General features: G+C 50.0%; 1 protein-coding gene across 3 annotated transcripts in view; it reads left to right on the top strand.

Annotated features, from left to right (window-relative positions):
• Positions 1–22,575, top strand: part of armc1l (armadillo repeat containing 1, like) — a 123,740-nt gene that overhangs the window by 46,349 nt on the left and 54,816 nt on the right. The window contains exons 4-5 of one of the 3 annotated variants that reach the window (XM_072499689.1): positions 12,376–12,430; positions 17,971–18,087. In XM_072499689.1, the coding sequence (XP_072355790.1) occupies positions 12,376–12,430; positions 17,971–18,087 (172 nt within the window). Of the gene's footprint in view, positions 1–12,237; positions 12,431–17,970; positions 18,088–22,575 lie in introns of all 3 variants that reach the window. The other 2 variants (XM_072499687.1, XM_072499688.1) reach the window with 2 other exon arrangements.

Genomic DNA, 22,575 nt, shown 5'->3' with positions numbered 1-22,575 from the left:
TGCGTCACATGAATCCAGTTGTACCATAACATAACAGAAATGCGAACGAGAGAAGAAGAAAAAAAACTTGAACAGTTGTCCAGTCAGACGACATCTGGAACGATAAGCAACAACAGGTTATCATGTAAAATTGTGCAACTTGTTAAACATATGAACTGTATTATAAGTCCAGTCTAATGGGTTTGCGACGAATTCGGGTTGACCGCCTCAAGGGTGGATCAAGAACCACCGGCTGCTGTGCAGGCATGGCCATGGGTGGCGATGGAAAGGGCGTGATGTGCGGCAGCTCCACAAAGTCATCCTCGGAAGCCTGTTGAGGATCTGGCGTGCTGTGTGGCTGTGAGCGTGGAAGTCGGCGAAGGGCGCGCCGATTGCGGCGACGCACGGAACCATCCGGCATGCGAACCAGGAACGAGCGGGGAGCCACTTGTCGGAGGACTTCGGCCGGTGCTGACCAGCCACCATACGGTTGATGGACGCGTACTTTGTCTCCGGAGGACAGGGGGGGCAGGTCCGTCGCTCGTGTGTCGTACCGACCTTTCTGGCGATCACGCTGCAGTTGCATGTTCCGAAGAACCGCCTCATGGTCTGTTGTCGGTGCCAGGACGGAAGGTACCGTCGTCCTGAGGGAGCGACCCATTAGTAGCTGCGCTGGCGAGAGGCCCGTGGATAACGGGGCCGATCGATAGGCCAGCAAGGCAAGGTTAAAGTCCGATCCGGCATCAGCCGCCTTGCACAGGAGCCGCTTTGCGATGTGGACACCCTTTTCAGCCTTCCCGTTCGATTGTGGATGCAGAGGGCTGGATGTCACATGAGTGAAACCATATGCTGCGGCAAAGGACGACCATTCACGGCTGGCAAAACAAGGTCCATTGTCTGACATGACAGTCCTTGGAATGCCATGGCGAGCAAACGTTTCCTTGCAGGCCCCAATGACTGCGGACGACATCAGATCATGGAGAGGCATGACTTCCGGGTAGTTTGAGAAGTAGTCTATAATGACAATGTAATCTCTGCCGAGCGCGTGAAATAGGTCAACACCCACCTTCGCCCAGGGGGACGTCACCATCTCGTGTGGTAGAAGTGTTTCCGGAGGTTGCGCCGGCTGAAACCTCTGACAGGTTGTGCAGTTGAGCACCATGTTGGCTATGTCTTCATTAATACCCGGCCAATATACCGCCTCCCGGGCCCTTCGTCTGCATTTTTCGACGCCCAAGTGGCCTTCGTGTAGTTGATGAAGAATCATCTGGCGCACGCTGTGTGGAATAACGATCCTATGCGATTTCATAAGGACCCCGTCTATATTGGTGAGATCATCTCGCACATTATAAAACTGGGGGCACTGCCCTTTTAGCCACCCTTCCGTCATGTGGAGCATTACTCGCTGCAGAAGGGGGTCAGTCGCCGTCTCTGCGCGTATGAGGGCCAGACTAGGATCATCAGCTGGCAGATTTGCTGCTGTCAGAGTCACGTGTGCCTCAATTTGACGCACGAACCCCTCTGCATCCGGTGGTGTGCTCACTGTTCGGGAAAGAGTGTCCGCCACGATGAGTTCCTTCCCCGGAGTGTAGATCAGTTCAAAATCGTACCTCCTGAGTTTAAGTAAGATGCGCTGGAGGCGAGGAGTCATGTCGTTCAGGTCTTTGTTAATGATGTTGACCAGGGGGCGGTGGTCAGTTTCGACCGTGAATCGTGGCAGGCCATACACATAGTCGTGGAACTTGTCCAGTCCAGTTAACAAGCCCAGGCATTCTTTTTCGATTTGCGCGTAGCGCTGTTCGGTAGGGGGTCATGGCTCGTGAGGCATACGCAACCGGGGCCCATGATGACGTGCTGTCTTTTTGCAGGAGTACCGCTCCAATACCAGATTGGCTGGCGTCTGTTGAGATCTTTGTAGGGCGAGTCGTGTCAAAGAAGGCCAGCACTGGTGCCGTGACCAGTTTGTGCTTGAGCTCCTCCCATTCCCGCTGATGCGATTGGTGCCAGTTGAATTCCGTCGATTTTTTTACGAGATGGCGCATATTTATTGTATGAGAAGCCAGGTTGGGAATGAACTTCCCAAGGAAGTTGACCATGCCCAGGAATCTTAAGACAGCCTTCTTGTCAGCCGGTCGTGGCATGGCTGTGATGGCGCTAACCTTGTCTGCATCGGGACGGACCCCGGACCTTGAGATGTGGTCCCCGAGGAATTTCAGCTCCGTCTGGCCGAAAGCACACTTCGCACGGTTGAGACGCAGGCCATTTTGTCGTATGCGGGTAAAGACACGTCGTAGACGATGCATGTGTTCCTGCGGAGTGGTGGACCAAATGATGATATCGTCCACATATACACGTACCCCTTCGATGCCTTCCATCATCTGCTCCATAATGCGGTGGAATACTTCAGATGCCGAAATGATGCCGAATGGCATCCAGTTGTAGCAGAATCTGCCAAAAGGGGTGTTGAATGTGCATAGTCTTCGGCTGGCCGGGTCCAGTTGGATCTGCCAGAATCCTTTGGACGCATCCAATTTAGTGAATATCTTGGCTCGCGCCATCTCGCTGGTGAGGTCTTCTCGTTTCGGGATGGGATAGTGTTCCCGCATGATGTTGTTGTTCAGATCTTTTGGATCTATACATATACGGAGCTCGCCAGAGGGCTTCTTTACACAGACCATGGAGCTGACCCATGGCGTGGGCTCCGTGACCTTGGATAGGACCCCTTGGTCCTGAAGAATCTGCAGTTGTGCCTTGAGGCGGTCTTTGAGAGGCGCAGGAACCCTGCGAGGTGCGTGAACGACAGGGATGGCGTCCGGTCTGAGTCGAATCTTGTACGTGTGTGGCAATGTCCCCATGCCTTCAAAAACCTCCTGGTTGTGAGCGAGGAGGGAATGGAGATTCGCGTGGAACTCAGCATCCGGGAAGTCAGATATCTCATCTGGAGAGAGAGACATAATGCGCTGTACCAGGTGAAGGACCTTACACGCTTGTGCGCCCAGTAACGAGTCCTTTGATGAGCCAACAACTTCGAAGGGGAGTGTGGCCGTGTACCTCTTGTGAGTCACCTGTAGCTGGCAAGATCCTATGGACGGGATAACGTTCCCGTTATAGTCAACCATCTTAAGCCGGGATGGTGTGATGGGTGGTTTGACCTTCATGGCCTGGACTGCAGAGTAAGCAATCAGGTTGGCGGATGCGCCGGTGTCCAGACGGAAGGCGACGCGCGATCGGTTGACCGTCAGGGTGGCACACCACTCATCGGCTGGATTGATGGCATTGACCTTGTTGACATCAATGACGGCAACTCGGAAGGCATCCTGGTCATCTGCATCACTTAACTGGAAGTCTTGATGCGTGGGCTGGACGGTCCTGACTCGTGTGCGAGGTTGTCGAGGATGCGCCGGATCCATGGGTTGAGCCGCACGACAGCGGGCTGCGTAGTGGCCCATCATGGCACATCTGTGGCACTGTCGGTTTTTTGCAGGACATTGCCCTTTTAAGTGTAGACCTCCACAATTGCTGCACGTCATGACGTCACGGCGTTCGTTGCGCCACTGCGCATGCGCAGTGCGATCTTGCGGTGGGCGCACCTGCGCAGTGCGTCCCTCGTTGTGGCCGTTATTTTTGGCGCGCACCTGCGCGGGAGACCGCGAAAAGCGCGGGAAGCGGCCGCTGTCGTCCGGGCCGTGGGTCGGGAAGTAATCGACGGCCTGGATGCGTTCGACGTCGTGGGCGGCCTGGCTTGCCGATTCGACGGCTGGGGACCCCCTCCGTGCCAACTCGGACGCCTGAAATCGGGCAAAACGGCAGGTAGCATTTTCATGGAGGACACAGGCTTCCACAGCAGACGCTAAGGTGAGGCTTTTCATTTTAAGAAGCTGCTGGCGTAGGCCACTAGAGGCTACGCCAAAAACAATCTGGTCCCTGATCATGGACTCTGTAATGGTGCCGTAACCGCAGGACTTCGCTAGAATCCGGAGGTGCGTCAAAAAGGGTTGAAAAAGCTCCTCCTTACCTTGCAGGCGTTGCTGAAAAATGTATCTTTCAAAACTTTCGTTTACTTCAACTTGAAAGTGCTGGTCCAGTTTGAGGATGACGTGTCATATTTGGCCTGGTTTTCGCCTTCTTCGAACACCAGTGAGTTAAAGACATCGGTTGCGTGCGGGCCTGCGTAGAAGAGGAGCATTGCAATCTTCGAATCATCCGAGACATTCTGTTTTTCGGTGGCACGGATGTACAGGTCAAATCGCTGCCTGTAGAGCTTCCAGTTGGTGCCTAGGTTCCCCGTGACTTGCATCGGCTGCGGTTTGCCGGTGTGGTCCATGTCCAGAATGGCAGGTTAGTAGGCAGGTATCGATCCACTCCTGTACCATGTGGTGTTGGGTGTTCTGACACACAGATGAGCCAACACAGTTGCATATGGTACAACGCTTCTTTATTTAAACTCACTATTTACAGTTTGGTCTTTGCACTCTGCACGTGGGGGGCTCCCTGCTTGTGGTGTTTCAACAGCTCTTTCTTGTTCCCTTCTCCCCAGACCTACTGACCACCAGGTGTCGTGCTCGTGCTTTTTATGTGGTTGGTGTTCTTGTCTGTGATTGGTTGTGGTGTTGTGTACTCTGATTTGCCTGTTAGTGTGTCCATCATGATGTGTGTGTTTGAATATCATGACAGGAAGCAGCGGGAATTCCCTCACCTGCCGCCTCACAAACGCCCTCACTTGCATGTACCTGAAAGCGTTTCCTGGGGGTAGCCCAAACTTCTCGTCCAGCGCCCCTAGACTCGCAAACGTCCCATCAATGAACAGGTCCCCCATTCTTCTAATCCCTGCCCGATGCCAGCTCCAAAACCCCCCGTCCATCCTTCCCGGGACGAACCGATGGTTCTCCCGAATCGGGGACCAAACCGAGGCACCCATCTCGCCCCTGTGTCGCCTCCACTGACCCCAGATCTTCAGCGTCGCCGCCACCACCGGACTCGTGGTGTACCTTGTCGGCGAGAGCGGCAGCGGTGCCGTCACCAGCGCCCTCAAGCTCATGCCCACACAGGAATCCATCTCTAACCTCTTCCACGCCGCCCCCTCTCCCTCCATTACCCACTTACGGATCATCGCCACATTGGCTGCCCAATAATAGCCACACAAATTGGGCAGCGCCAGCCCCCTCCTGTCCCTGCTACGCTCCAGAAACACCCTCTTCACCCTCGGGATCTTATTCGCCCACACAAATCCCATGATGCTCCTGCTTACCCGTTTGAAAAAGGCCTTGGGGATCAAAATGGGAAGGCACTCGAACACAAAGAGAAACCTCGGAAGGACTGTCATTTTTACCGACTGTACCCTACCCGCCAGTGAGAGTGGCAGCATATCCCACCTTTTAAAATCCTCCTCCATCTGCTCCACCAACCGCGTCAAATTAAGCTTGTGCAGGGCCCCCCAACTCCTAGCTACTTGGATCCCCAGGTACCGAAAGCTCCTTTCCACCCTCTTCAGCTGTAACTTGTCTATCCCCCTTCCCTGGTCCCCTGAGTGCACCACAAAGAGCTCACTCTTCCCTACGTTGAGTTTATACCCCGAAAAGTCCCCAAACTCCCTAAGGATCTGCATGACCTCCGCCATCCCCTCCACTGGATCCGCAACATACAACAACAGGTCATCGGCATACAACGACACCCGGTGTTCCTCTCTCTCCTGAACCAATCCCCTCCATTTCCTGGACTCCCTCAGTGCCATGGCCAGCGGCTCAATTGCCAGTGCAAACAACAAGGGGGATAGTCTTGTCTCGTCCCCCGGTACAGCCGAAAGGACTCCGACCTCCGCCGGTTCCTAGCCACACTTGCCACCGGGGCTCTATATAGCAGTCTGACCCAACTGATGAACCCCTCCCCGAACCCAAAACTCCGCAACACTTCCCAAAGATACTCCCACTCCACCCGATCAAAGGCCTTCTGCGTGTCCATAGCTGCCACTACCTCCACTTCCCCCTCCACCGCGGGCATCATAATCACATTGAGGAGCCTCCGCACAGTTGTATTTAGCTGCCTACCCTTCACAAATCCCTTCTGGTCCTCATGAATCACCCCCGGGACACAATCCTCAATTCTCGTAGCCAGCACCTTCGCCAGCAACTTAGCGTCAACATTGAGGAGCGAGATCGGGCTATACGACCCACATTGCAATGGATCCTTGTCCTGCTTCAAGATCAAATAAATCAGCGCCTTGGACATTGTCGGGGGCAAGGTCCCCTCCTCCGTCGCCTTATTAAAAGTCGTCACTAGCAACGGGTCCAGCAGGTCCACATATTTCCTATAAAATTCAACTGCGAACCCATCCGGCCCCGGGGCCTTCCCCGCCTGCATGTCCCCCAATCCTTTAACCAGCTCCTCCAGCCCAATCAGCGCCCCCAAACCAGCCACCTGCTCCTCCTCCACCCTCGGGAACCTCAGCTGATCTAGGAATCGTCGCATCCCCTCCTCCCCCGCTGGGGACTCAGACCTGTACAGATCCCCATAGAAGTCCCTAAATACCTTGTTTATTCTCACTGCACTCCCCACCGTATTCCCCCCTCTATCCCTAACTCCACCAATCTCCCTCGCTGCCTTCCTCTTACGAAGCTGATGTGCCAGCATCCGACTCGCCTTCTCCCCATACGCAAAAACCGCCCCTTGCGCTTTCCTCCACTGTTCCTCTGCTTTCCCCATGGTCATCATGTCGAATTCCGTCTGGAGGTTCCTTCGCTCTCTAAGTAGCCCCTCCTCGGGGGCCTCTGCATAACTCCTGTCCACCCTTAGAATTTCCCCCACCAACCTCTCCCTCTCCCTCCTCTCTCTCTTCTCCCTGTGGGCCCTAATGGAGATTAGCTCTCCCCTGACCACCGCCTTCAGCGCCTCCCAGACTACCCCCACCTGCACCTCCCCGTTGTCATTGGCCTCCAAGTATCTTTCAATACACCCCCGCACCCGCCCGCACACGCCCTCATTCGCCAGCAGTCCCGCATCAAGGCGCCACAGCGGGCACTGGTCCCTCTCCTCCCCCAACTCCAGCTCCACCCAGTGCAGGGCGTGGTCCAAGATGGCTATGGACGAATATTCTGTTCCCTCCACTTTCGGGATTAGCGCCCTACTCAAAATGAAAAAATCTATCCGGGAGTAGGCTCTATGGACGTGGGAAAAGAAGGAAAATTCCCTGGCCTGCAGCCTGGCAAACCTCCATGGATCCACTCCCCCCATCTGGCCCATAAACCCCTGAGCACCCTGGCCGCAGCCGGCCTCTTACCCGTCCTGGACCGAGAACGGTCCAGTGCTGGGTCCAGCACCGTGTTAAAGTCCCGTCCCCATTATCAAGCTTCCTGCCTCCAAATCCGGAATCCGACCCAGCATGCGTTTCATAAATCCGGCATCATCCCAATTCGGGGCATATACGTTCACCAGTACCACCAGCACCCCCTGCAACCTACCACTCACCATCACATATCGACTGCCATTATCCGCTACAATATTCAGTGCCTCGAACGACACCCGCCAGTATTGCAACCCCTCTGTTCTTTGCATCCAGCCCTGAATGAAAGACCTGCCCTACCCATCCCTTTCTCAGCCTAACCTGATCTGCCACCTTCAGATGTGTCGCCTGGAGCATAACCACGTCTGCCTTCAGTCCCTTTAAGTGGGCGAACACCCGGGCCCTCTTGACCGGCCCGTTCAGGCCCCTCACATTCCAAGTTATCAGCCGGATCAGGGGGCTACTCGCCCGCCCCCCTGCCAACTAGCCATCTCCTTTTCTAGGCCAGCCACATGCCCACGCCTCCCGCACTCTACAGTCCCCCAGGTGGCGGACCCCTGCCCCGACCACCTCTCCTACTTCCAGCTCCCCTTTGGCCAATGCAGCAGCAACCCAGATCCCCCCCCTCCATCCCTCCCTCCCTCCCCCCTCGCCCCTGCTAGATCCTCATCTTGCCATTTTGCTCCCCCCCATGACACTCCTGTAAGTCAGCTGACTCCTACTGACCCCGGCCCCTCCCACCATTCCATCGACCCCCCAGTGTGAGAATCCCCTCCACCCCTTGGCAGTCAGTGTGTCCTCCTCTCCAGCACTGCCCTTCCCCCCCCGCCCCGCCCCCATCCTTCACTAGCGCGGGAAAAAGTCCGCGCTTTCCGTCTGAGCCAGCCCCACCCCCTCTGGCGCAGCTCCTTTTTGCGACCTTACCCCAACCCCCCCATCCACGGGCCAACACCCCCCCTCTTCATCCGCGGGGCCCTGCCCCTCCAACAAACGCCCACGCTCTCCCACAGCCCCCACATCAAATCCATTCACCCATCCCCACCCAGCACCAAAACAAAAAGAACATTCCCCAAACGCAGTAAACACAGTAAACATCCCCCCATGACAAACCCTCCGTTTGAGTCCAACTTTTCAGCCTGGATAAAGTTCCAAGCCTCATCAGGCGCTTCAAAATAGTGGTGCCGATCTTGGAACGTGACCCACAATCGCACTGGCTGCAACATCCCGAACTTCACCCCCTTCCGTTGGAGAACCGCCTTAGCCCGGTTAAAACCAGCTCTCTTCTTATCCACCTCCGCACTCCAGTCCTGGTAAATACGGATCTCCGTATTCTCCCACCTGCTGCTCCATTCTTTTTTGGCCCATCTCAGGACACACTCTCTGTCCATAAAGTGGTGGAACCGCACCACTACAGCCCTTGGTGGCTCGTCGGCTTTAGGTCTCCTTGCCAGGACCCGATGAGCCCCATCCAGCTCCAGGGGCCTCAGGAAAGCTCCCGCGCCCATCAGCGAATTGAGCATATATGCCCCGGCATCGGGCCCCTCCACTCCTTCAGGGAGACCCAGAATCCGAAGATTCTTCCTCCTCGACCTATTCTCCAGGTCCTCAAATTTGTCCTGCCACCTCTTGTGCAGCGCCTCATGCGCCTCCACCTTCACCGCCAGGCCCAAGATCTCGTCCTCGTTCTCCAAGGCTTTTTGCCAGACCTCCTGGATCGCTGCCCCTTGGGCCTTCTGGGTCTCCACAAGCTTCTCAATCGCCGCCTTCATTGGCGCCAGCATTTCTGTCTTCAGCTCCGCAAAGCAGAGTTTAAGGAACTCCTGTAGCTCCTGCGACCACTGCGCCCACGCTGCTTGGTCTCCGCCCACCGCCATCTTGCTTTTCCTCCCTCGCACTTTCCGCTGCCCCAGGATCACTTTTTTGACCACTCCACTCCTGGTCCAATCCATATAATGTCGGGGGAACCTTGATGTCACCTTCCCACACTGGGAGCCGTCGAACAATTGCCGTTGGGGCCCTTCTGAAGAGCCCAAAAGTCCATTCCCGGCGAGAGCTGCCGAACGTGCGACCTACCTTGGCACAGCCGCAACCGGAAGTCTTGTTGATTTATTCTTAGGAACTGGCGTGGCCTGTTTATCATTTCCCATAATAATACCTTTCTCTCTTGCTTTGTCATTGCTCTTTCATTTATCATATCTTCCCAAATTTGAATTACAGTAATTACTTTTTAAAATGTTATCACTAACTATAGACTCCTATTTCTTAATCTATCTGTTGAATCTGGCCAAAAAGGCATAAAATGTATAGTAGTTTAAAGTGCTTAATGCAGGTGAAGTAAACTTTATGCCCCCTATCTTCCTGCTCTGTGGAAATCTTGCTTCGTAGTTTTAGGCCATGTTTCCTCCTCTTACTTGCTATTACCTTTTGTATACCCCTATGATTGGAAGATTTTTTATTCCCCCCCGAGAGTGACAAAAATGATTATGCTTCATATAGTGGTTAAAAACAGTGGCCAGTAAGTACATTTTTCCCATCGCAATGTAATTGTGTGCTAGTGGTTCAGAGCTTTTCCACCTTAACATTTCTAGGGCATTTAATATTCAACTCAGATGGGAAAAACTTAAATGTGCTAGGCCCAGCAACAACAGTCCTGTGGTAGAGCTTACACTTTGATTCTCACAGAGGTTGATAGCTTTGACTTTTGGTTCATTTATTCTTCCATTGTGGGGGCAGTGAGGGGCCCTGGTGACTGAACCCCATACCTTGTACCCCAGACACCCGTATGTAACATTACCTGTACCGGGCACTGGTCCCCTCACTGGTGCAGACACCCACTCTCTGGTCACGGAAATGTCCCCGGTGCTGGGGCTAAGCACCTGGGTGTTCGGATGCTGGCCGCTGCTCCATAGTGTTGCTCCCTGCAGTGCTCAGGCACAATGTTCAGGCATCACGGTCTGATTGGAATGCTCGGCAATAACTGTCACATACTACACTGAATGCCTACCCACGGGAATCCACTTGGGAGCTGTGAAATGCTTGCTTAACTACGATTGCCAATTCCCTATTAGCAATTGCCTTGAGCCGCATGGCCAGAGGCCTCAGTGGTAATTATGGGTGATCGCTGGGGCAGACAGGCAGGGGCTGCCCCTGTAACGGGTATACATGACCCAGGGAGTGGCATGGTGTACTCGTGGGTGCTGAGACACCCATTCCCACCCCAGCCCATGGATGCCCCCCCCCACCCACCCCCCGCCCTTCCCCCACGTCCACCCTGACTGCGGCTGGATCGCCAGGGCAGCAACTCCAGTGTCCCGGGCTCTGCCTGTGAGTGAAGATGGCTACTCACCTCCTCGGGTCCCTGCAGCAGCCATTCCACAAACTATAGTTATTAAAAAGGTGTACTAATCGACCCCGTGTGATCATTTGCTGAGGAGACGGGCAGATCACGGAGGCCTTTTAGATAGAGGGGGTCACTTCCGTTAATTGTGTGGAGATTACTGATTTCTCGCCACACCACGGCGAGATCTTGATTTCGCCAACTGGAGCAGGCCGGTTAGATCGCAAATCGATCGGTGCCCAGCGCAGTTCTCAATGTTGGCCTATCCCGTGATCTAATGACTTTGTCATGCTCTCACTCAAGCACAAAGCAGCCAACAATGCAGAATATCATCAGTACTGCACTAAATTGTTTGTTTGGATTAAAATTTAGATCCATTAAGGGACTTTGTTTACAAAACCACACCCAGAAAAACACATTCCCAGTTACTGGATTTCCTTGATTTTTCACATCACGATTTCCTGACACTTTTTGCTCTTCATTTCACACACCATCTATAACCTGGACATGAACAGATGTCGTCATTACAATTCTAAAACTAGCTGAAGGAGATGTGTAAGATCAGACTTATTTTTTTCCATTCCTCCTCCCTAGAAATCACGTGGCCTGTGATTTTTCATCTTTCTGTCTGAAAAACAAATGCGATTGGGCGGCAAATCGGATTTGACGTCAAAAGCGCAATTCTCCGGTACCTCGATAGTGGCATCAATGTGTCCCACTCCGCACGTGCAGTAAATGCCTTTGGCATATCATTAGCGGGCCTGAACCGGTATTCTCCAGGACCTCTGCGATCCTCCACATCCATTGGGGGGGGGGGGGGGGGGGGGGGGGCAGGGGGGTGCAGATTCCCGATGGCGAGGTTCACTTGTGCGTCAAAAATTGTGAATCAGGCGCCGTGGCTGATGAAGGGAAGAGATAGGCTACGGAAAGTACAACATCGCCATAGTCTGCTGACAGTTCTGCTGCTGGCCGGTGGGCTTCTGCTTCTGCCAGGGCCAGGGAGATTAGTGGGGGGTGGCCAGGAGGTGGGCCTTGGTGTCGGAATGGACAGGTAAGGACACTATTGCCACAGCCTGCCAGGCAGCCATGCGGCAGCCGCTGATTGCCTATTGTGAACCTGGCACCACCGGTCATATGGGTGCCCACCCCCCAGGCCACCCCTTCTAGGTATCCTCTGGCCCCAGCCGACCTATCAACTGAATGGGCACACTTCAGCACAACCAGTGCCATCTTGTTGAGTGTGTGTGGGGAGCGGAGTGCAAATATGCAGCTTGTCAGCCTCTCTAGTGCCAATCCCGACCCCGGCGAATCCAACACCATTTTCCATTGGAATCGATCTTGCTCTACATGGCGCCGGTGATAGCCCCCTCAACGGTCTCTGAATCGGTCCAGGTGCAGCGCCAGTTTTGCTGTTGTAAACTCAACGAATCCTGTCCTGGCGCCAGTACTTAGAACGTAGAATCCGACTGCTGACCTCTGTTGGTGTCATTCCACAGAAATATTGTTGGGATCAATGTGTGTGGTTAATCTGTATTGTATGCATGTTTATTTTTATTCCCCAGAGCCTCGAACAAGTTACTCTTATTTTTTTTTTTAATGTAGAAATGCATTGCTTAATTTATATAATTGTCCATTTTTGTAACAGAGATCACATATCAGAAGATATCAGGATTTTAGCAACTGAACTTTATGAACTGTTGAATAAGCCTCTGCAGACTGACAAAACGAGAATATATAATTCCAGCAGCACAAAAAAAATACCGGCTCACTTTTTCATTTCCAGCGCAAACAAGAAAGCGAAAACAATCACGCTACAAATAGACGGACTACATAACATGGTGAGAATTGACTGAATTATCAATCAACCTTTTCATCAATACAGAAATTTAACTGAAGGGTGAAGCAAAATGTACAAAAAATATGCAAATAGTTTTTGCTTTCTCTCTACCAATTTTTTTCTCAGAACTAAACATACTGCCTTGATTTCACAGGTGGCAGTTACATCGGAATTTAACAGAAAAATTTCGGAATTTCATTTCTGGCAGGTTTTGAAGGGAGTTTCCCGCCGGCTTTGCCGGCAAGGTCCCCACCGCTGTCAAATGACACTTAGTCACTTTTTTGGGCCCTGGGGAGTTTCTCACCAGTTTATCTTTTTTTTAATTTAGAGTACCCAATTATTTTTTCCAATTAAGGTGCAATTTAGAGTGACCAATCTACCTACCCTGCACACCTTTGGGTTGTGGTGGTGCAACCCACGCAAACACGGGGAGAATGTGCAAACTCCACAGGACAGTGACCCAGGGCTGGGATCGAACCTGGGAATTCGACGTCGTGAGGCAGGAGTGCGAACCACTGTGCCACCGTGCTGCCCATTTCTGACCAGTTTAACCCACACTTAAGACCGGATTTACCTGCATTATCTCTGACCACCCAGGGGCCTGCTGCGGTGAGTATGAGATCCCGTGAGGCAGATAATAATCGCTTATTGTCACAAGTAGGCTTCAATGAAGTTACTGTGAAAAGCCCCTAGTCGCCACATTCCGGCGCGTGTTCGGAGAGCCCGGTACGGGAATTGAACCTGCGCTGTTGGCATTGTTCTGCATTGCATGCCAGCTATTTAGCCCACTGTGCTAAACCAGCCCCAAAGATCCTGGGTAAGCTCGCCTAAGTAGATTTAAAGCCTACTTCGGTGTGCACCAATTGGTCACGGTCCTTTTGGGAGTGATTCCAATTCCTTTTTTTTTATATAAATGTTTTTTATTGGGTTTTTGAACAAAGTTTCTTCACCGTTGTGTACACAGAATAAAATATATATAGAAGAGAAGGGAACACACACCAAAAAAAAAATTACAATAAAATAACTGGTAGGGTATTATGCACTAGCTCAACAACAGCAACTCTATACAATTGGCAAGATTTTTTTTTAACACATAAGTAGGCATCTGTTTGTGGGGGGGGGGGGGGGAACTGGGGAGATACATATACATTTGGGTACCAGAGAAACAATTACAGAGGGCAGTATGCGAATGAATCTGGTGTTGGTGTTGTCACTTGCTTCTCCCGGACGGTTTTCACTGCCGTAGTCGCCTCGTGATCACCTCCGCTTCAGCTGTTTGTTCCGTCTATCGCCCATATTTTCCTTGCTCTCTGCTCCTGTAGATGCCAAGTTTGTTATCGTTTCCCGTGCCCTCCTGCTGGCTGTCATTCCCTTGCCTCCCCCCCCCCCCCCCAACCTCTCTGGTTCCCCCCCCCTATTGTTCCCTGTCTCCTCCCTCTCCCCCCCTCTTCTGCCCCCTTCCCCCCCCTCCCATTCTCCTGTGGCTCGCCTTTCTTTTCTCTTATATTTAGGTGTTACACCCCCCCCCCCCCCCCCCCCCGGGTTTATCTCTCCCTCTCATGTCTCGGCTACTTTCCCCTGATTCTTGGCTACCTGGCTATTCTTCTGCTTGTTCGTTGGTCACAAACAGGTCCCGGAACAATTGGGTGAATGGCTCCCACGTTCTGTGGAAACCGTCGTCTGACCCTCGGATGGCGAATTTGATTTTCTCCATTTGGAGAGATTCCGAGAGGTCGGACAGCCAGTCTGCAGCTTTGGGCGGTGCTGCTGACCGCCAGCCGAACAGGATTCTACGGCGGGCGATCAGGGAGGCAAAGGCAAGGGCGTCCGCACTCCTCCCCAGGAATGGATCTGGCTGGTCTGATATCCCGAAGACCGCCACTTTCGGGCATGGCTCCACCCTCATCCCCAGCACTTTGGACATTGCCTCGAAGAAGGCTGTCCAGTGCCCTGCAAGTCTGGGGCAAGATCAAAACATGTGGGCGTGGTTGGTGATTCCAATTCCGACTCATCGTGGGACTTGGGTAGATCCCGTGAAACGTGAAGGCTGCCAGGATGCCCGCAAAGGGCTTTTCCCGGCATCTACTGGCCACGTTGCGCTCGAATGTGATAGATCGCGCCCTTAGAACTTTTTCAGCACTGTGAGCTGAACTCAGAAATTGGTCGCCATTTTGAAAGGTTGCCCGAACTCTAAGTGAGCTTGTGATGCCCCCACATCCCCCACCAATGGGCAATGTGACCCCCACACATAGGGGCACTCACACCCCCAAAGTGAGGACACCCCGCATTGGGACCCCTGGAGGCACTCCCTTTTCAGGGCATTGCCCCCATTTGGGCCCTGACCCTTCACAGTGCCACCCAGGCACCTTTGCACTGCCAGAGTAGCAGTGCCAATGTGTTAGCCTGGCAGAGTCAAGGTGCCCATATTCCAAGGGGGCAGCCAGGAGGCCATCATGTACTAGTCCTGGCCAACCGGAGGCCTCCAATGGCCTGGGAGATGCCCTTCGGTGCTGTTCCATCTGGTTCACGTTTATGTGGACCAGTACGAATGGCGCCTGGCTGCGGCCTCCCAATAGATCCTGGGGGGCCGGTAAATACCAGGTAAGTAGGTCTTTTTAAAAATAAATTTAAATTACCCAATTCTTTTTTTCAATTAAGGGACAATTTACGTGACCAATCCACCTATGCTGTACATCTTTGGGTTGTGTGGGGTGAGACCCACGCCGACACGGGGAGAATGTGCAATCTCCACACGGACAGTGACCCAGGGCTGGGATCGAACCCGGGTCATCAGCGCTGTGAGGCAGCAGGTAACCACTGTGCCACCATGCCGCCCTTCACGGTAGGTAGGTCTTAAGTAGGTTTAAACCCTCCATACGCAAGCATGACTTAGTCCCGCCCATTTTGGATGGGTTCCTAATCTTGAAGCCTCGCGGGACTTGGGTAGATCCAGCAAGGCATCATGACTGTCAGGAAGCTCGCCATCCCATTGGGGTATGACGTGGCTGGTAGATCGCCCCTTAGAATTATTTTTATCATTGGGGAGCTGAACATACTGGCCAGACCGTGTTGTCAGAGTTCAGACCGACATTTTGAAAGGGTGCCCCAATCTCTGATAAGTGAGCTTGTGGATCCCTCACCCCACCCATCCATGGGCAATGTCACCCCCCACACATATGGGCATTACTCCACATCGCCCAAGTGATGACACGCCACTATCGGATCCCTGGGTGCTCCCATGTTCAGGCTCCCCTCACCCCTTTATTGTCCCCCCTTCCAGGCCCCCCACCTTTTCACCCCCAGAGGCCCTTTCATACTTGGTCGTCCCCCCTTTCATACCCTCCCTCCACCCTTCTTTCAGAGGTATGTTCCCCCTCAAGCCTTGACCCTTGGAAGTGCCATCTGGGTGTTGTGTTTTATCCTTTGTACTTCATGAAGGAACACACCAAACACTTTGACTTGTCCCAACCAGAATCTTTTATTGATACTCGTGTGGTAAGATAGTAATCTGGTATCATGGAGTCTGCTACCTACTCCTCTGGAACTTGCCCCTAGCACTGACCATTCACATGTACGCCTTATTACTCTCTCAATCTTTGAAGATAGTCGGACGTGTCTCCCTTTATATCTGAGGTCACAGGTCACATGACCTTGGTCTAGAGACCGCATGGTGTGTCTGTATTTCCACCTGCTGGTTGGAGATTCATAGAATTTACAGTGCAGAAGGAGGCCATTCAGCCCATCGAGTCTGCATGGCTCTTGGAAAGAGCACCCTACCCAAGCCCACACCTACACCCTATCCCCATAATCCAGTAACGCCACCCAACACTAAGGGCAATTTTAGCCTGGCCAATCCACCTAACCTGCACATCTTTGGACTGTGGGAGGAAACCGGAGCACCCGGAGGAAACCCACGCACACACGGGGAGAACGTGCAGACTCCGCACAGGCAGTGACCCAAGCCGGGAATCGAACCTGGGACCCTGGAGCAATGAAGCAATTGTGCTAACCACTATGCTACCGTGCTGCCCATCCAACTATTTAAAAGCCCATAGACATATCACCACACCGGGCACCCTTCCATTAGCACCAAGGCAGTGCTCCTGCTGGCTTTGCAGTACCACCCAGGCACTTTGGCAGTGCCTGGGCAGCAGTGCCAAAATGCCCATGTTCCAGGGGAGGGCCAGGGTGCCACCCTACACTGCCCTGACCACGCAGGGGCCACCGATGGCCTGGGAGATCCCTGCAGATGCCATTCCACCTGGCCCACCTACTTAAAACCTACTTAAGCAAGCACGGCTTGGTCACGCCCTAAACTTGATGTCTTGTGAGATCTGGGTAGATCTCGCGAGGCGCACTGTTTGCCGGGAAGCCCGCGGGAGGCTTCACCCGGCATCTACGAACCGTGCCATGCTACTGGTGAAGTGCAACACAGCTGGTAGATCGTGCCTGTAATCTAGACTGGCACTTTTATGCAGAACCACCAGTGTGCTGTACTATCTAAAGCAACCTATCTGCCTTTGAGGTAAACTAAATAAATCCCATGGGTTTATGCAAAGAGAGGTGGGCCGTTCTCTTGGTATCCTTGTTGGCATATTTTCTGCCATATTTATTATACCACAATTACTAAAAGGAATTTCCCGTAAAAGTAAAGTTAAGTCGCCATAGTCCCATAGGCTGCTTTCCCCATTGACAGGGAGAGCTGACTGGTGGTGATTTGACCTGAGGATCACCACACCTTGAGGTCGTCAAAAGAGATACACAAGTGCAATTTCTTTGATTTACATGGTTTTTTGTAAGGTTTATGAGAATTGTTTTAAATAACTAGTTATTATGGATAATTTTTGAATTCTTGTTCAAGCAGACATCCTTTGCCAATGAGCAATAAAGATGATACATTCAGGTGTGCATGATTTTCTGACCACTGAAATTATTGAAAATAAATAGACATACATGGTTCTGTCACTATATAAATCTACAACTGGATCAAAATAGTACTCAACAATTTTTAAAATTAGTTTCCCAGTGTCAAAGTAGTGAATGTGATTCACAATGATAAAGAAAATGCAGGTATTCTGGCCATATACATGGTCTCAGTAAATTATTTGGTGGTAAAGGTGATATTTCAGAAGTCTCCCTTATGAGAGATTAACTTAAAATGTGTATAATTACTTAAACAAATAGAGAAAATAATCAGCCCAATAACATTCTTAATACTAGCCACCAGTAACAGAAGAACAGTATCTTAACTTCAGTTTACTTCCAAACTTCAGATTTTAATATATAATATATGTCACTTGTTGAAAATCGATATAAATTGTTTATGGACATTAACTGAAGTACTCTGGTGGTTGAATGAAAGTGGAAATTGGTATTCATTTCTGCACTCGAATAATTAATTATTATATTCAGAGGCTGGGCTTCCTATAAGTGATATTGTACAACAACATTTTAATAATTAATTGTCTCGTATCTAATTTTATTTTGTCGTAGGGATATGAAAATAGTGTAGATTGTAATTATTTTTCTAATGTTATGCAGGACAGCCGAAATATCTGTGAAGGAGTTTTATTACAAGTTAATGGTGTCATTAGCTTTACATTTCAAATGGCTCTTCAACGTTGTGTTGTCAGAATCTATTCTGATCTTAAAATTGAGGTGAGGATTTTAAGAGCTTTTTTTGAGCTGAACAGGTTTTTGGTATATGAAGTAATGTATGTAGAGTATGTAGAGAAATAAAATAGTTATTAAATTTGATAAATTGCTCATGCTCCCTTGGTACATTGAATTGAATTTGATTTGGTTTATTGTCGCGTGTATCGAGGTACAGTGAAAAGTATTGTTCTGCATACAGTCCAGACAGATCATTCCATACATGAAAAAAACATAGGACGTACATAAATTTACAATGTAAATACATACACATAGGCATCGGATGAGTATACAAAGTAGAGAGGATGTGTGAAGAAATCATTTCAGTCCATAAGAGGGTCATTCAGGAGACTGGTAACAGCGGGGAAGAAGCTGTTTTTGAACTTGTTAGTCCGTGTTCTCAGACTTTTGTATCTCCTGCCCGATGGAAGAAGTTGGAAGAGAGAATAACCCGGGTGGGATATTCCAAGGCAGCAGGAGGTGTAGACAGAGTCAATAGATGGGAGACGGGATTACGTGATGGGCTGGGCTGTGTTCACGACTTTCTGTAGTTTCTTATGGTCTTGGGCCGAGCATCACATACCAGGCTGTGATGCAGCCAGATAGGATGCTTTCTATGGTGCATCTGTAAAAATTGGTAAGGGTTCATGTGGACATGCCGAATTTCCTTAGTTTCCTGAGGACGTATAAGCGCTGTTGTGCTTTCTTGGTCGAAGCGTCAACGTGGGTGGACCAGGACAGATTGTTGGTGATGTGCACACCTAGGAATTTGAAGCTGTCAACCATCTCTACCTCGGCAGCATTGATGCAGACAGGGGTGTGTACGATATTTTGCTTCTTGAAGTCAATGACTAGCTCTTTAGTTTTGCTGACGCCGAGGGAGAGATTGTTGTCATTACACCACTCCACTAGGTTCCCAATCTCCCTCCTGTACTCTGACTCATCTATATCCAAGATCCAACCCATTATGGTCGAGTCTTCAGCAAACTTGTAGATGGAGTTGGGGCCAAATTTTGCAATACAGTTGTGTGTGTGTATAGGGAGTTTAGGAGAGGACTAAGTACGCAGCCTTGTGGGGCGCCGGTATTGAGGACTATTGTGGAGGATGTGTTGTTGTTTATCCTTACTGATTGTGGTCTATGATTTGGAAGTCGAGAATCCAGTTGCAGAGGGAGGAGCCAAGTCTTATGTTTTGGAGTTTTGATATAAGTTTGCCTGGTATTATGGTGTTGAAGGCAGTAAATAGGAGTCTGACATAGGAGTCCTTGTTGTCGAGATGCTCCAGGACTGAGTATAGGACCAGGGAAATGGTGTCCACTGTGGACTGGTTACGGCGGTATGCGAGTTGCAGTGGATCAAGGCATTCTGGGAGTATGGAGTTGATGTGTCTCATGACCAACCTTTCGAAGCACTTCACAATAATAGATGTCAAGTCCACTGGATGGTAGTCGTTGAGGCACGAAACCTGGTTCTTCTTTGGCATTGGTATGAAGCAGGTGGGAACTTCAGAATGGAGTAGGGAGAGGTTGAAGATATTCGCGAACACACTCGCCAGTTGGTCCGCGCAGGATCTGAGTGCATGAGCAGGGACTCCATCATGACCACTCGCTTTCTGAGGGTTCACTTTCAAGAAGGCCGATCTGACTTCGGAAGCTGTGACAGTAAGTATGGGTGTGTCCGAGATTGCTGGGGCAGTTTACAGCGATTTGATGATTTCCTGCTCGAGCCAAGCATAGAATGCACTGACTTCATCGGGGAGGGGTGCGCTGTTGCCTGAGATTCTACTCAGCTTTACTTTGTAACCCATTATGTTGTTTAAGCCTTGCCACAACCGATGAGAGTCCCGTGTCGTTAGTCTGTGACTCTAGCTTAGTCTAGTATTGTCTCTTGGCATCCTTGATGGCTTTGCAGAGGTCTTACCTAGATTTCTTGTATAGGTCACGGTCACCTGTCTTGAACGCCTCAGACCTGACCTTCAGTAGGGAGTAAATCTACAGATTAAACCATGTTTTCCGGTTGGGGAACGTATGTACTACCTTCTTTGGCACACAATCTTCTTCACACTTGCTGATGAAGTATGTGACAGTGGTGGCATACTTGTTTAGGTTGGCCGCTGAGTTCTCGTAATATGGACCAGTCCACGGAATTCAAGCAGCCGCATCGGAGCTCATCTGTTGCCTCGGACCGTCAGTGCATGACTGGAGAGATCTACCATGCGGATCTAGTGGCAATTGCGACACTAAAACTCAGTAGAAATTTGAGTTAAAACTGCTCGGATGCAAATAAGAATCGTTTATTGCCTCTATTTGATTAAAATTGAGAGTCACTTAAATCTTATTCTCTAATAAGTCCGGCTAGCAAAAAGGACTTAAAGAGAAGCAACTTGTACACAATTTAACTTTGAAAATAATACAGAAATGGTTTCTTGCTTGCGGCAAAACAGCTTGCATTTACTTCAAGAGTTAGAGTGGAAAAGTGAAAGTATGAACAATAGAGACAGCGAATAGTTTAGATAAAAGTATACGATGATTCTGGAATAAAGAGGGCCGTACCGACCCAACACGATTATACAAAATCATATCAGTCTTTAGCCATCTATCTACACCTCTAAGTCATCCTAATTGGTTTGGGTTAGAATCAAATGAGTTTGATTTGATGGTTAGCTGTCAATCTTCAATGTGCAACATTAGTTTTAAATGTTTCATGTTTGAATACTTGTGCATGTTATGGAATGCGGTTCTGTGCTGTTATCGTGACCAGCTTAAACTAGTCTTCTGCTATCTTAGCTGTTATCTGTATTGTGAACAATGGTGCCTTCGTATTACTATGCCGTTGCTATGGCATTGCAATGTCCTTGATCTGATAAATGGTACAGCACAAGTATAGTGTCAAACTGTCTTGCAAATGTATTTGTTAGAACAATGGCTTTAAAAATGTTGTTTTAATCTCGAATGGAATTATGCTGTTTTGTGTCTCTGTATGTTTTGAGATGGCCTGAGGTTATGAGTGAATGTAAAATGGGTATTTAAAGACTGGGGCTTAATATTTACGCTAAATAGCTATCTTTTACCTATCAGGTGTATTAGAAAATAGTTGGTTTCTACAGTCCCCGCTTTGATAAATCGAAAGAATAAGTGAGATATATCACAATAAGATAAATGACACCATTAATGCGATAGGATAGGTAAAAGCGCAAAGAATAACTCATTCATATTGTCATTGCAGTTTTAAACAATAGAGTGGGCAAGCATTGCAATTCAAGCATTTCAGCAAAATTATTATAATTCTTAAAGAATCATTATTATAAAATAATTAATCAATTAATCAAATTTGATTCCACTGATTCTGTATTAATACATTAACAATATGTTAACAATACAGTCAAATAAGATTGATCAGTAACATTTCAACAATAATACTTCATTTCTATTTCATCTAATGGTGGTGCAGTAGGGTTAGTGTGAATCATTCTGACAGTTGGGCCCTTGCATTTTGTGAATAGTTTTTTTTAAATTAAATATTTTATTGAAAATTTTTGGTCGACCAACACAGTACATTGTGCATCCTTTACACAATATTATAACAACACAAATAACAATGACCTATTTTATAAACAAAAAATGAATAAATAATAAATAACAAAATGAAAACTAGCCCTAATTGGCAACTGCCTTGTCACAAGTAACACTCTCCAAAAATATAATTTAACAGTCCAATATATAATTATCTGTAGCAACGACCTATACATACTATACAGTATATATTAACAACCCTGAGAGTCCTTCTGGTTCCTCCCCCCCCCCCACACCCCGATCCTGGGCTGCTGCTGCTGCCTTCTTTTTCCCATTCCGTCTATCTTTCTACGAGGTATTCGACGAACGGTTGCCACCGCCTGGTGAACCCTTGAGCCGACCCCCCTTAGGACGAACTTAATCCGCTCTAGCTTTATAAACCCCGCCATGTCATTTATCCAGGTCTCCACCCCCGGGGGCTTGGCTTCTTTCCACATTAGCAATATCCTGCGCCGGGCTACTAGGGACGCAAAGGCCAAAACATCGGCCTCTCTCGCCTCCTGCACTCCCGGCTCTTGTGCAACCCCAAATATAGCCAACCCCCAGCTTGGTTCGACCCGGACTCCTACTACTTTTGAAAGCACCTTTGTCACCCCCATCCAAAACCCCTGTAGTGCCGGGCATGACCAAAACATATGGGTATGATTCGCTGGGCTTCTCGAGCACCTCGCACACCTATCCTCCACCCCAAAAAATTTACTGAGCCGTGCTCCAGTCATATGTGCCCTGTGTAATACCTTAAACTGAATCAGGCTTAGCCTGGTACACGAGGACGACGAGTTTACCCTGCTTAGGGCATCTGCCCACAGCCCCTCCTCGATCTCCTCCCCCAGCTCTTCTTCCCATTTCCCTTTTAGTTCATCTACCATAGTCTCCCCTTCGTCCCTCATTTCCCTATATATATCTGACACCTTACCATCCC

Source organism: Scyliorhinus torazame, chromosome 4, assembly GCF_047496885.1.
Source record: "Scyliorhinus torazame isolate Kashiwa2021f chromosome 4, sScyTor2.1, whole genome shotgun sequence".
In the NCBI taxonomy this organism is placed as follows: domain Eukaryota; kingdom Metazoa; phylum Chordata; class Chondrichthyes; order Carcharhiniformes; family Scyliorhinidae; genus Scyliorhinus; species Scyliorhinus torazame.
This window is presented reverse-complemented; position numbering and strand designations above follow the sequence as displayed.